General features: G+C 53.6%; 1 protein-coding gene across 12 annotated transcripts in view; it reads right to left on the bottom strand.

Moving 5' to 3' along the window:
* Positions 1-15,246, bottom strand: part of AGAP1 (ArfGAP with GTPase domain, ankyrin repeat and PH domain 1) — a 418,249-nt gene that overhangs the window by 297,275 nt on the left and 105,728 nt on the right. For 3 of the 12 annotated variants that reach the window (XM_080670311.1, XM_080670317.1, XM_080670315.1), the window contains exon 1: positions 945-2,056. The exons of 7 other annotated variants lie outside the window; for them this stretch is intronic. In XM_080670311.1, coding sequence (XP_080526437.1) covers positions 945-1,923 — 979 coding nt within the window. In that variant the 5' untranslated portion in view covers positions 1,924-2,056. Of the gene's footprint in view, positions 1-944; positions 2,057-15,246 lie in introns of those variants that run through there. 2 more of the 12 variants (XM_080670316.1, XM_080670318.1) reach the window with 1 other exon arrangement.

Here is a 15,246-nt window from a genome sequence, read left to right as displayed (position 1 = left end):
CTCCCTGGCCCTGCAGAGTGATACCCAGGCATGTGGAGAGAAGGGGTCTGTGTTTTGCAGGTTCTGGAGGGTTTTGACCCCCCAACACTATCAGAAGCTACCCGATCCTTGCACCAGAATATTATCACACCTCCTGGGAACCTTCCCTGCAAGGTCCTAGTCAGGGGGCCTAAGAGAGCAGAGGACTAAGATTTCAGGACAGGCTTCCAGGCTGTGATTTCCCTGCCTGCATACCAGAGATCATGACCAGGAAGGAGAATCCTGTGGCACAGGTGCTCTCCTCCTAACATACCTACTGGAGGGGAGGCCAGGGAGAGGGGCCTACATCCCGGACCAAGCACAACAGGTGAGAGCCAGCAAACAGCCGAGGCCACAGCACAGTACCCACAGTACCACCTCCAGGTAGCACAGTACCCACAGTACCACCTCCAGGTAGCCCTGACCAGGACACCAGGCTTGGTGGTGGAGTAAGACATCAACTGAGAGGAAAGCTGCTTCTCCCCACCAGGGCGCCACCTGTGCGGCAGCCTCGGCCCAAGGCCTGGCCTCCTGGAGCAGCCCACAGGTATCCCAGGTGGCAGCAAGCTGCCAGCTCCCTGAGCCTGCCGACAGAGAGGCCTGTGCCAGCACCGCGGGAGAAAGGCGCCACTTGGCAAGGTGATCTCTCCTGAGACAGGCTCACAGGGGCTTAGATCACAAGCCCTGAAAGGCGCCACCACACGCTGCTGGAAGCAAGGCCAGTCAAGAATGTCCAGATGCCGCAGAATTATTACTGGGGGACACTGCAGTACCCGGGTTCACATCCTGCACAACCACGTGCGGCGGGTGACCTGAGAGGGCAGATCCCTTAGCTGCCCTCCAGTCCCAGCGCACTCTGCTGAGCAGGCCCGCCGCGGGGCCGAAGGTTCCCACCACTGCCCTCCCACCCCGGCCGCGCTGCCCACCTCTGCGCGGGGACCCCTCGATGCTCTCGGCGCTGGATGAGTGCGCGTCGGCTGGGGCGCGTCGCAGGCTGAAGTAGCCACGGGGTCGCAAGGCGCCGCTCCTCGGGGAGGGCCCGCCGCTGGATGCGCCATCCCTGCGCGCGAAGATGCCGCTGAAGAAGCGCAGCAGCCTGTGCTCCGAGACCGCGCTGGGGCCGGCGGCCGCGGCCCGCGCGCGCTCCAGCCGCTGCAGGTCGCTGTTGTCCAGCGTGCGGTTCTTGCTCTTGCTGCGCTCCCAGCGCTCCAAGTCCGAGAGCGCATCGTTTTTGCTGAGCACCTCGCCCACGTCCAGAGTGTTGCGTTTCTCCGAGGCGGGCTGCGCGGCGGATGCGGGCTCAGGGACGACCCCGGGGTCGGCCACGGTCTCGCCGCCCGGCGCCCAGGCCAGGCTCGCAGAGCTGCTGTGGCGCCTCCCGCGGCCCGGGGCCCGTTCCCGCGGGGCCTCGGGTCCGCTCCTCCAGTGCCTGAAGCTGAGGCTCCGCCGCAGGGGCGCGGCCCGGACTCCCTCCACGTCGGGGCTGCCGGGCGTAGGCGAGCTGGGTTCCTGCTCCACGGCCGGGGGACTGCCGGCCAGGTCCTTGGGCTCCGTGCCGCGTGTACACGGCCGGAGCCGCCCAAGCTCCAGCTGCCCAGTGCTGCGGGTGCGGTAGGTGCGGACGTCCCAAGCGCGCGGCCGGCGGCCCTCTGGGTCCTCAGTGCCCGCCGCAGCTTCCTCTGCCTCCTCCTCCTCCACCAGACGCCCGGGCGCGTCCGGGGAGCGCCCGGGCCGGAGCTTCCTTGTGGGACGCGGGTCGGGACCACCCGGGCCCGGGGCAGCCAGCTGCTCCTTCCTGACCATGGTCACGGAGATGCGGTAAACCGTCTTCCTGGGGGGCGTCCCGCGCGGCATCGTGTCCGCGGGCGGAGACGCGGGCTCGCCGCTGACGTCCAGCAGGTACATGTCGCCCGGGGCCGCAGCCGCCGCGCCGCCCGCCGGGGCTCCTCTGCATCCAGCGCCACGGGCCGGGACGCGCGATCGGGCAGTCGCCGGGCGAGGCGGAGCGAGCGGGCGCGCCGGGAGAGGGCCCACGCCCCCTGCTCGCCGCGAGGGCCGCGCTCAAGATGCAGGGATGGCGCCCCTGGCGCCCGCCGGCCCAAGCGCCGCGCGGCACGAGTGCGGGGGTCCGGGTCCCAGGCGCCCAGCCATGGGCCCGCGGGGCGGGTGGGCGGAGCGGCGGGAGGGCGGGCAGTCAGGAGCGGGGACGGTCTGGCCGGCAGGTGCGGCCGCGGCGCGCAGGGCCCGGGGCGGGCGGCGGCGCCCGCGGCTTCATTGTCTAAGGCGTGCGGCCGGCTCGCATCTTCGGGCCTTTTTTGCACAGTTCGGCGACTCCGGAGCCTGCGCCACTCCCAAGGCCCGAGACGCGCAGGCAGCTGCGCCGCCGCGGCCTAGGGGCGGGAGGGCGGCCGTTTAAAATGGAAACGCGCTCCCGGGCGGGGCGGGCGGGGGCCGACGTGCAGCGACCGTGGGCCGCGCGCTCAGCCGGCCGCCAGGTCCCGGGAGCGCGGCGGTGGCGGCGGGAGCGCGGCTCGGCGGGCAGGCCGAAGCACCGAGGTGGATCGCGCCGCGCGGACCGGAGCCTCCAGGGGTCCACCTGATGCCCTTCCTGAACACTAACCAGACACCAAAACTCTGGACATGGCTGCAATAATGGATCCTCTCTCACCTGCTGCTGGTTTACGAAGCATCTCCCCTAACGACGGTGTTTGACAAGATCATGACTCAAATCAGAAAGACTGCTAGTTGATTCAATTTATTTGTTAAAAAAAGGTATTTTAGGTACCCCCTAATTTTGCACAGGAACACGTGCACTCCCAGGAAGGAGAGAACAAAGAGGGGTGGTGATGGCAGCTCTCTGAGATGGCTGTGTTCACTCCTAGTATTTCCCAATGTGTGGGGAAAGGCTCTGGACAGGTAGGCACCCACTACCTGGACAACAGGCAGGAGAACAGACTGGTTAAGAGCAGGAAGAAGCCTTGCCTGTCCTGGCCAGGCTTGTCCACCTCCTGGCCACCTCCGTTTTTACACCTGTAAAATGGCAATGAAGAAAATGTGCCTAAATCTGAGCACTCTTGTGAGAATTAACTTCGCTAAGAAACTGTGTGCTGGGCACTGTGTAAGCAATAATTTACCATTAATAGGAACGCTGTGTTTCTCTTCCATCAAATCCCCCACTTGCCACCTCTTGGCTCTATAATCGTGGTTCCTGACACTACCCGATGCAGCACAGGGTTCAAACAGGGTTCAGAGTCTTAGTTCTTCATGATGTAATGAACAGAGATATTTCAGGTTGCTTGTTTAAGTTTCAGAAGGAAAATGTCATAAATACCAATTTCCACCAATCAGACCGGAGGCTCCACGGCCTTCTCTGGGCCGGGACATGCCAGAGGTGGTGCAGGGGCTGTTTCTAGGGACAGTGCTCCTGGCCAGGTGGTCCTCCAGGTTCCAGGACCGTCTGCAGGTGCTGCTTGCCCCTTCTCTCATCAGTCCATGAGTATGGGGCACCTGTCATGCTCATGGCACTGAAAGAACAGAGATGAGTCCTGAGGTCTCTTATGAAGGAGAGTATGACCTAGGAAACCTGGATTTCACCTCAGAGTGAAATAAAATATTCAGATTTAATGAGATAAATCAGAAAGACTGTGAGTTGATTCAATTTATTTACTTAAAAGGGCAAGGAGAATACTCTGTATGACACCTAATGATGGGTATGTGCCATTATGTATTTGTCCAAACCCATAGAATGTACACCCCCAAGAGTGAACCCCAGCCCTCGCTGGTTTGGCTCGGTGGATAGAGTGTCGACCTGCAGATTGAAGGGTCCTGGGTTCAATTCTGGGCAGGGACACCTGCCTGGGTTGCGGGCTCAATCCCCAGTAGGGGGCATGCAGGCGGCAGACAATGATTCTCACTCATCATTGATGTTTCTATCTCTCTTTCCCTCTACCTTCCTCTGAAATAAAAATGTATTTTTTAAAAAAGAGTGAACCCTAATGTACCCTATGGGCTCTGGGTGATTGTGATGAGTCCATATACATTCATCCATTGTAACAAATGCAGCACTCTGGAGGAGGATGTTGATGATGGGGGAGGCCATGTATGTGTGGAGGCCAGGGGTATTTGGGAAATCTGTGTTCCTTTGTGCAGTATTGCCGCGAACCTAAAAATGCTCTTAAAAATAAAGTCTGTTAAAAACACACACCATATACCACAACACTCTAAAGCACATCTGACCACCCTCAGTGGCTGCACCTCAACAACGTGATTCCTACCCATAGGGTCTTAAGCTCTGTCCACCAGCTTCCGGCACCCAAAAGTTCAGGAGAAATGCCTCTAACAGGTCCTCAACGCAAAGTGGGGACCCCGGGACAGATGGGTCTTACCTTTTAAGCTTCAATAAAAAGCCCTCTTTGTTTAGACCCAAGAACCACCAAGTTCAAGAGTAGGAGCCAGGCAGAATGAGGTTTCTAGAGCCCATCAAGTCTGGGGAATGCAGAGGCTCAGAGAGGGTGGGCACTTTGCTCCAGGCTGTGCAGGCTATTCGCTGAGAGCTGAACCCAGGGTCTTGGGGTCACACTGCCTGTACCCATTCCCATGCTACGATGTCACTTCTGTTGTCTCAGTAAGTGTCAGAATTCTGCCTTCTTGGCAATGAAGAGAGGAACAAATGTGTGACTATTATTGAACTTGATATTAATGAAACAAATGAGATTTCAGCATCTCAGTAAGTTTTCATTTATTTACTCATTCTTCTGTTTGTTCATTTATTCATTATTGCAACACTAAGCAGTAAGAAGGCGGGGCCTCTGTCCCTAAAGAATTCACAAACTCATGAAAAATGATGCAGTTTTCAAGGCCAAGTGATTTAACATGAAAAAACAGAGAGGGGGACATTGATTAGGTGAGGATACAGTCCGGCACTCTTTCTCATAGACGAGCACCACTAAGATTGGCAAAAGCCATGTTACAACTGCAGCTGTATAGACTTAAAGGCCAACCCAGTTTGTAAGCAGAAAATTTGATGGTGTGTGGCCAGCTCGCATCTTTGAGAGGCAGGAGAGGCAGGGAGCTCTGTGAGGGGCAATGGTGGGACCAGAATTAAGAGTTCCCAGATGCCCTGGGGCCCATTCCCACTATGAGACCACAGTAACTTTCAACTATTGAGATAATTTTAATATTAAATTAGTTGGCCCATAGCAAGATATATAATACATCTTATCTGAGTCCTTCAGAGCCCAAGGTAAAAAAATAAAATAGTATTCCTTCAGAGCCCAAATAATGAACCGCTGCTAGTGTCTTCCAATTAGTGCATGGTTGTCTAAAATCCAGCCCAGGTTTTGCACTTAGCCATAAGAGGAAGCAGCCTGCAGAGTAGGAGATTCCATTCCATCCACCTTAGATGACACTGAATCTTAGAAGACACTGAAGGAGGGAACCTCTTTCAGCCATAGCCCAGTGTGTCTGGCCACTATTTTTTAGTGTCTCCCACCTTGCAAAGAAGCACTGATTTTTCGCCCCCAATCGTAATAATTTCACATTACACCCCAGTGTCTAGAGATAATCCTGGAGAACCGCCTCTCCCTACTGCCCTGAATACATGGGCTCTTCCGATGCACAGAATCAAGAGGCTCAGACAGAACCTGTCACTCCAAATCCCCTTTACGCATCCAGACCTGCCTTTAAATAAAAATAATCCTACTATATATGTTCAGACGGCATTATGCTTTATTTCCCTGCTGGCTTTTAAATGGGATCCTTGACTATCTAATTTTTCCACGCGATGGAATGTATCACCATGTTGGGAAAAAAAAAAAAAGCTTGTAGTTGGTCTCCCTGCCTCATTCACACCAAAGAGCAGGTAGGCAGACCTCAGTGCTGCTGGGACCCCATGGTGAGGGGAGGAAGGACTGCAGAGGGGTCCAGGACAGGGATCAGCCCTGTCTCCACCCATTCACCACCCTGGCAGCTGGCTTCGCTCTCCCAGTTCCAAGTTTATGAGATCCTTTGGCCACTCTTCCATGACTTCCCTGTTCTGTGCCATTTCTAACTGCCTATAAATTAAACACCCTGCACAAGAATGCTATTTCACAAGTGCTACTAGAGCTGATAAGCCTTATTTAAAGGAAACCACGGGTAGTCAGCAGAGTCAAATGCAACTCAACCTGACTTTCCCAGTAACAGATCTCGCCAGTTATTAATCATGCTTGCAGTATTAGCAGAACCCAGTCTGTGGGCAACAGAGAGCTGCCAAGCAGTGGCTTTGCCCTGGCCCCTGCAGGTCCATCCAGGAACCAGCAAAAAGCCTCTTCTCCAGGTCAGGGGCCCCCCGGAAAGGTTATTTTTCTGCATTGGGATGACTGACAGATACTGTAAGAAGCAAAAAGAGCCCTTGCCAGTGTTGCTTAGTGGTTAGAGCATCAGCCCGTTCACCGAAGGGTAACAGGTCCGATCCCTGGTCTCGGCCAGGGCATGTGCAGGAGGCAACCAATCAATGTGTCTCTTTCACATCAATGTTTCTCTCTCTCTCTCTCTCTCTCTCTCTCTCTCTCTCTCTCTCTCTCTTCTTTCTCTCTCCCCCTCCCTCCCTTCCTCCCTCCCTTCTACTCTATCTAAAAGTTAATGGAAAAATATCCTCGGTGAGGATTAAAAAAAAAAGCAAAAAGAAAGATATTTATGTTTCACGAGCAGTTTCATGTGTTACCTCTTGGCATGAGACTCAGTTGGATCATTTCAGGAGGAAAGTTTTCTGAGCTCAGCTCTGCAGACCGACAGCCCTCCTGCAATCACCCCTGCCTGGGCTGAACTCACTGGGGGCCCATTTTTCTCCTTTCATAAACTGGAAGCCACAAGTGGAAGAGTAAAAGAGGAAAAGACTTGACCCTAGTCTCTGAGTCACGGGAGGACAAGTATGGGTCTCGGGCCAGGACATGCTGATCCAGCAGGAAGGAACGCTGGGAAGTCCTCTGAGCACCCACATCCCGGCTCCTTTTCCTCCAGGACAGCAGTGCAGTCTCCACCCACCAGGCCACGGGGCTGCATGTCGTGTACAGACACACAGACATCACAGGCAGCACCCACCCTCCGTACCTTTCCATTCTAACAGGAGGCCCCACGATGTGCTCTAGGCCCAAGTGAGACTAACAGCAGGTCAGCACTATTTGTCCAAACCCAATCTGGTTTGACCTAGATTAGAAGAAAGAAAACACTTCCTGTCCAAAGACATCCCTGGATCTGAGGATCAGGGAGTTTTGTAGAGAGGCCAGGGGCGCTGGGTGACGTGGGCAGCGAGGGAATCAGAGATCCACCCGCAGCGGTACCTGGTGCCCAGCTCAGTGTCCCGCCCACAACCGTCATCTCTGGCCTGTCTTTCCAGGGATTCCTAGAGGACAGACACCACTACGAGGTGCTGACCGTTGTGCACCCTGAGTGGGGTAGCGGCATGGCACTCACACGGTCCTCGCAGAGGACTTCACCCACCAGACCAATGGGGAATGCTGCCCCAACAGTCAATGGACTGGCAATATTTCAGCGAGAGGGCCACCTGCTTCAACAGTCTTCCATTGTCCAGCAGGTAGACAGTGGTGTGAACTGCCCAGACCCTGCTCAGAGCACTCTGCGCAATGACAGGGTGCTGGGCTGGGGGTGGGAGTGGGGCAGTGGTCACAAATAAACAACACCTAGGAAAAAGTGTTATGGAAAAAAGAGGTAGGTAAGAGGCAAACAGAAAATTATTATTTCTCACCAAAATACTCAAAAATGTCTTCAGAAAGGGAGGTGGGATTTGGCCTTCATCAAGGACAAGGCATCTCTACCTCACGCTGTGGACATGCTAAGGTGGATCACTCTTTGTCAGGGGGTTGTTCTGTTTCAAAAATGTGTGGTCACTGCCAAATAGCTCAGGCGGGAGGGTGGGGGGGAGGCTGCCACCGGTACAGAAGCACTACTTCAAAGGGACAGGCAAGACACGCGTGGAAAGGGGCGAGTGGTTCCCTCGTCCTTACATTAACTTTCCGCTTCTCCATTTTTTGGTGCAACCATTCCTTGAATCCCTGACTCTGAATATCTTCATAAAAAGCTCCCAAAGGTCTTCCAGTGAAAAGAGAAGCAATTATTTCCAGGAATCCCTCCCAAAACAGGAAGAACAGCTATCGTGATAGCTGAGAACGCTGTGGGTCCTCACTCTATGACAGACACATCACCAATGACATTTAGTATAAGAGTCTCACGAACATGATTAAAATGCTGGAAGGAAAAAAAAAATAAGTTTTGCCAACATTAAATCTTTAAAATCTAAGGCAGCATATTACCTTTAATTAGAAAATGTCCTCTGCAAGGTGCATGAAGGTTTTGAGCATGAGCCCCCTGTGGAGGAGACAAAGCACCAAGAACACGTGTGACCTCAGCTAAGCTCGCTGGGTCACCCTCCAGGAGCCCCTGCAGGGACCTGGGCTCCGGTATGGACAGGCCAATGGACCCAGGTCTGGTGCTGCCTATCACACCATCCCCTCCCATGTCACTCCTGCACTAGGTCAGGGGCATGACTCCATCCTCTGCAAATGTGAACAGCCATGGAAATTACTGCAAGCTAGGGTTTAACAAAATCCATCTGTATATATATAAAAGCGTAATATGCTAACTGTCCACTCGGGAGTTCGACCGGGAGAGCAGGAGTTCGATCACTCGCTAGGATGTGCGCTGACCACTGGGGGGTGGTGCGGGCAACCAGTGGCAGCGGCGGGGCGCTGAGGGAGCGAGGGAAGGAGGAGGCGGAGAGGTGGGGAGGCCAGGCATAGGGACCCTACCCTGCACGAATTTCGTGCACCAGGCCTCTAGTTTTCAGATAAAGAAGCTGACTGCCTGGGAGCCACCTGGCAAGGCCACAGTGGGGATCGGAGAGATTCCAGCCCCGTGTTCTTCCCTGCACACACCTAGTACAGTGAGCCAATAGGAAGCATCTACACCCATACTGAAACTTCATAACCCACTTAAGTATGCCAATGAGAAGTCTTGATTTTTTAAAAATATGTTTTATTTCAGAGAGGAAAGGAAAGGGAGACAGAGCTGGAAACATCAATGATGTAAGATAATCATTGATTGCCTCCTGCATGCCCCAAATCGGGGATCGAGCCCACAACCTGGGCACGTGCCCTGACAGAGAATCGAATTTGTGACCTCCTAGTTCAGTGGTCGGCAAACTCATTCGTCAACAGAGTGGCAAACTGCGGTTCGCGAGCCGCATGTGGCTCGCGAGTCACAGTTTGCCGACCACTGTCCTAGTTCATAGGTTGATGCTCAACCACTGAGCTACACCAGCTGTGCAGAAGTCTTAATTTTTTTTAAGAGATGTCGATAAGTGTCAGTTATGAGTAGATCCTCACTCCCAAACAAAGGAAAATGTCAGCAATTTATTGGTGGCCTTTCTTGCTAAGTATCAGGCAAAGGTGTCTGAAGATAAAGTTAAAACCAAATCTATAAACCATCACATTACGGAAACAAATACGAACTGCCTGCAGTCCTCTCCTCTCTTCCATCTGCCCCAGCTCTCCGCGGAGATTCAGCTGAGGAGTCAGAGGGATTTAATCAAGGGCAACACACACTTTGCACCTGTCCCTTGGACAGCTGCAAGGAAGCTCTGGAATCTGTGTGGAGAAAAACCAAGAAATTCCTACCCATTGCCTAAGCTTCCCGGTCTTTGAGGGCATGCAGGGCCGACCTGGTCACATTTTCCTCTCGGGACCCACTGGAAGGGCTGCCTCTAATAACAACATCTGCAGGAGCGTCTTCCAGACACTCGAACATCAAAACACAGGGAAGAGTCTGCCCGGCCCCTCAAAGCAGGCCTGGAGCCCCACTTCAGACACTGCCAATTAAATGTGTGTGACATCTGGTGTTTACCAGGCTTGTCTTCAGAGTCACTCACCCCAAAGATTTGCCAAGTCCTGGATTTCTATGGAAATAAAAATTGAGGTCACAAAGAATGCCCTGGGAACCTCGATCAGTACTGTGACAAAAGTCACCTTCAAGAAAAGCCAACGGCATCAGTTATCACCTCTGCATCGCATTTAGGGTTGGCTGCAGAGGTATCTGGGACCCTATCTGTGCCCAGCGGACTTGAAGGTTTGATATGTTTTTCTCTAAATGTCGAAAGCAACATGACTAAGGTGCCTGTTCAAAGACCAAGTCCTGCCACCCCACCCCCCATCTCAACCAGGTGACCACCTCCTGCTCTTAGGAGCCACTGTCACCCGTTCGGTGTCCAGGCTCGGAGGATAACCGCGCGGTGGCTGGTGGCAACATGCTTCCTACTTCACTTGGTAGTTACAATCTGCGTTAGCATCTGGGGAGACAGGGGAAGTGGGTCACGGGGATCAGATCTTACACAATAAAGAGGAATAAAATATTCGAGTCTTCTTATCAGCGACCAGCCTGCAAAGGAGCAGGGGAGGCATTCCTGCAGGGAAAGACGCTGGGTGGACACACACACACACAGAGGCTGGGTGGTTACTGGGCTCCTTCCCCTGGTCATGACGTTCTGCTCTGCTTGCCTCCTTTAAAAAACTCACCACCAACATCAGAATCGTCCATGGAGGAAGTGGGGGTGATAGATACATTTGCCATGGCCAAACTATTTCTCCTCCTCAGTCTTTACCCCCTTCCACTGCCATCTCTGTCCCGGGGAGGGATCTGGCTGGTGACAAACCAACACAAGACTTCCCAGGTCTGGAAAGAAGGTTAATGAGCCTCATCCTTCCAGCTCTGGGAACTACCGTCCGTGAGTCAGTCCCATAACCATCTAAGAAATTACGAGTTGGCTTGGCAGTGAGTGAACACAGAGCCAGGATTCACGTGCCAACCCCTGGGCCCCCTGCTTCCTGATGTCATTCCCTCATAGCCACTCCACCCACAGGGGCGCTCAGCATCCATGGGGACCCAGGTCACCTGCCTCCTCAGCTCCAGGGGTCTTTCCCTTCCTTGTGCTCCTAGGGCTTCCTCCCATGGCCACGCCCTTGACTTGTCTACTCTGCAATCTAGGGCTCCAACCACCCCCTCTCTGCCCACAGCCTTCCACGCTGGCCATCCTTTCTGCCCAGACTCCACTACACCTGTCAGGAGACTCGTTTAACACATCCTCTCCTTCCCAATCCTTCGGGTGCATCCCTAACCAGCAAAGGGGGATGACACCGTCTACTCCAGCCACTACTATGCAGGCCCCTGCTGTCTCTGAGACCACCTGGGCTCCCCCCCAACTCCAGACCCCCGGACAGGTGCTCCTCAGAATGTGTCCATGGACCAGCAGCATCAGCTGGGAACCTGGCCCCCGACCGGCCCTCCACACCTTCAGGAGTGGGAGGCCCCCGGTCTACTTCACGAGCCCCACCTGAGGGGCTGGATGCTGGCACCCTGCATGCCCACTGCAGCCCTGGTGCCCCACGGACCTAACCAGCTATCCAAGCTTGCTGCCTTCCCTGAGAACATCACGGCAAAGATGCGTTCAGCTCGGCTTCACTGGGGCCTCCGACCATGCCGTCTCTCCTGCTCACAGTTGGCAAACACATGTGGTACCATCAGTCACCATCATCTCTCCTTGGGCCAGCACAAAAAAATACTCAATTATCTTCTATTTAATACTACAAACAACAACAACAAACAGAAGCAGAAGCCTCTCCTCCATCTGCATGCCCTTTGGCCTCTACCAGTCACCTCCCAACAGCCCGCACTCCTCCCTCCATTGCCCCCCTCCTTCATCCTTCTCTGGGTTCGCAGAGCAAAAGGGGCACAATTCTGCTCAGACCTTGAGACGCCCTGTCACTCCTTCACTGGCATCCCAGGCCCCGCCCAGCCCCGCCCACCCGCTGCAGGGCGTGGCCAAGGGACTGGGCTCCACAGCAGGCTAGGGCAGTGGTCGGCAAACTCATTAGTCAACAGAGCCAAATATCAACAGTACAACGATTGAAATTTCTTTTGAGAGCCAAATTTTTTAAACTTAAACTTCTTCTAACGCCACTTCTTCAAAATAGACTCGCCCAGGCCGTGGTATTTTGTGGAAGAGCCACACTCAAGGGGCCAAAGAGCCGCATGTGGCTCACGAGCCGCAGTTTGCCGACCACTAGTAGGGTGATGCAAGCCCTGTGTGACCTCCGGAAAATTACCTGAGTCTCTGTGACCAGTCTCACGTGTGCAGTAAGGTGATGACAATACAGGGAAGAGGTGACAATCAAATGTGACGATGTAGCGGGGCAGGATACAGGGTTAGATGTGGAATCTGTAACCATTACCATCTAAATAAAGTTTGGCAACTTTAGAAAGAAACGCAATGGTGTAGACAAGCATTTGCCCTGGTGCTCAGAACCAATGTGCGTTGTCTGCTGTGTCCCTGGATTCTTCACTCCATCACATCAGGCTGCTCTCTAGTCCTGAACTCACCATACCCAGCCTCACCACTGCCTCCTGCTGGCGACTGACTGCAGGACCAGCTAATCTTACTCATCACAGGAGCCTGGGCTCAGGAGTGCCCCCTCCCCACAAACACCTGTGCACGCTTGAGTGCACCCCTTATCAGTATCAATCACCTTGTTTTACTGACCTGACACCTGTAATTTACATAGCCACCCTCCCCCACTACACACACACCAGAAGACCAGGGTCCTTGATACAGGACCCAACTTTATCTCTAAATCCCAGCCCTTGTCTGAGTGCTGCTTAATAAATACTGCTTGATGGTTAGCGTTGTCAATCCCAGGGGCTGATCCGACATTAATTCTGAAAGGGCTCAGCAGTGCCTGGGTCAAGTTGCAAATAACAGCAGAGGTCTCCTGACTTGCTTGACCCGCCCCCTTTAACACCCTGTTTACAAGGCTACACCATAGCGTCTCCTCCCCCCACTTCTTCCCCCTCAAGTGTATCTATGAAGCTCCAAAGATTAGGGAAAGACAGGAAAGAGGATGATTCATTTCTTCCCTGGCCACACACACACAAAAAAGAGCTGATCTTGGGTGGCCACCTCTGAGAAAGCATGCCCTTCCCTTCGCAGTGACAGGGAAGGCTGGGCTCAGCTGGAGCACTTCACGGATGTTTGTCAGTTCTTCCCTTTTCTTCCCCACATGCCTGTGAGGGTGAGGCAGGTACTATTGTAATCCCTATTATATGCCTGGAAAGCAAGTCACAGGGAAGTTGAAAAGGTGCCCAATCTCACAGTAAAGGGTCCAGCAATCTTTGTGCCACCACCTCCCCCAATCTCCCCAACCTTACTAGACTCTCAGGAAAGCGGGGACCTGACCAAGGGGAGCCCTGCAGGGGTAGGCAAAGGGCGGCTGGCCTGGGGGAGCAATGAAAAGGCTTTGCAAAAGAGAGCCAGAGTTCTGCACTCCACTCAGCTTCTGACCCAGTGCGGGGAAGGATAAGGGGGAGGGGAAGGAAAAGATGGAAGCCAAGTGGTAAGGATTTGGGGAGCAGGTAGGCAGACATGGTGGTTCAACACACAGGTGCTCCTAACCTAAATTCCCAGGAATGGGGTGCTGAAAGTTCAAGGCATACTGGGGTCAAACAGGCTCCCATTTCATTTGAATCTCCAGGGACAATGCCAAACTCACTCTTCAGACTCCACTTCCCTTCTAGAGTTCCTGGAAAGGCTGAGCAAAACCTTCAGCCCCCTCTCCTCCCCGCCAAGCCCTCGCCTCTCCACCAACTTCACAGGCTGCAGGCTGGCTTCTGTCTCCTCCTGCGACTCCAGGGCAGGCCTCCCTGAAAGCTAAGTGGCCCCACGTGGCCACACCCACTGCCCAATCTAACTGTAACCCGCCCCCCTCCAGAGAGCCCTGAGCCCCTGGGAGCCCTCTCCTGCCTCTCCCTGCCCCACCCAGGGTGCCCCCAGTGTCCTGTCACTCCTCCTCCAACCAAGACCTTGACCTTAACCCTGAAAGGGAGCAGGAAAGACAATCCATTGTAACCCTCCTTTCCTAAAACAGAAATACTCACTTATAAAGCCATACATTCTTACCCTCAGACACATTCCAGATACAATTCCATCAGTACCAGGGCCTGGGCATTAGGAAAACCGCACATTTCTGAGAAGACAGCCAGACTTCCACGGGTTCAGCTACCCAGGCCCTCACAGGGTGTTAGCAGTGTTATTTCTGAAGCAAAATCTCATTTCTAGCAACAAGACATTTTGCTAATAGAAAAAGGAGGTGTTCAGCCCTAGCGGGTTTGGCTCAGTGGATAGAGCGTCAGCCTGTAGACTGAAAGGTCCCAGGTTCAATTCCAGGCAGGTTGGGGGCTCCATCCCAGTGGGGGGCATGCAGGAGGCAACCAATCAATGATTCTCTCTAATCACTGATGTTTCTATCTCTCCCTCTCCCTTCCTTTCTGAAATCAATAAAAATCCTATATAATAAAGATGTAATATGCAAATTGACCCTCACGCCCTCACACAAGATGGCCGCCCCCATGTGGTCAAAGATGGCCACCACAAGATGGCCGGCAGGGGAGGGTAGTTGTGGGATCAGGCCTAAACCAGCAGTCAGACATCCCCCGAGGGGTCCCAGATTGGAGAGGGTGCAGGCTGGGCTGAGGGACACGCCCCCCCCCCCCCCCCTGCACGAATTTTGTACACTAGAGGTGCACCGGACCTCTAGTATATTTATAAAAAAGAAAAAGGTGTTTACAAATAAGCAAAAACATTTTACAAAAGGGGTAAAGTGTAAAGGAAAAATGTCCATTAATATTGAACCGGTTGTAATGACCTTGACTATCCAGACAAACACGTTAAAGTTCATACTAGTAATGATGTTTGAAACCCAGCTGGGGCTGCTATAACAATACCTCAGACTGAGGGGTTTCAGTAACAGAATTTACTTTTTCACAGTTCCGGGGTTACAAGTCTGAGATCGTGGTGTGGGCAGACTTGGATTCTTCCAAGGCCTCTCTCCGTGGCTTGTAGATGTCCTCTTCTCCCCGTGTCCTCACAGGGTCTTCCCTCCATGCCTGCCTGTGTCCTAATCTCCCCTTCTTATAGGGACACCAGTCATACAGATCAGGGTCCTTCCTAGTGATCTCAATTTAACCCAATGACCTCTGTAAACACCCTGTCTCCCAGAACAGTACCATCCTGAGGCACAGGGGGCTAGGACTCCCACATACGAGTTCAGGAGGAATACAATTCAGCTCAAACAGATGCCATCATGACTAGCAAATAATAGCCACCATTCTTAAAGTAAGGGGAGTGGT

This window comes from Plecotus auritus (assembly GCF_963455305.1).
Source record: "Plecotus auritus genome assembly, chromosome: 5".
NCBI lineage: Eukaryota > Metazoa > Chordata > Mammalia > Chiroptera > Vespertilionidae > Plecotus > Plecotus auritus.
Note: the sequence above shows the minus strand (reverse complement) of the source record. Positions and strands in the feature narration are given on the sequence as shown.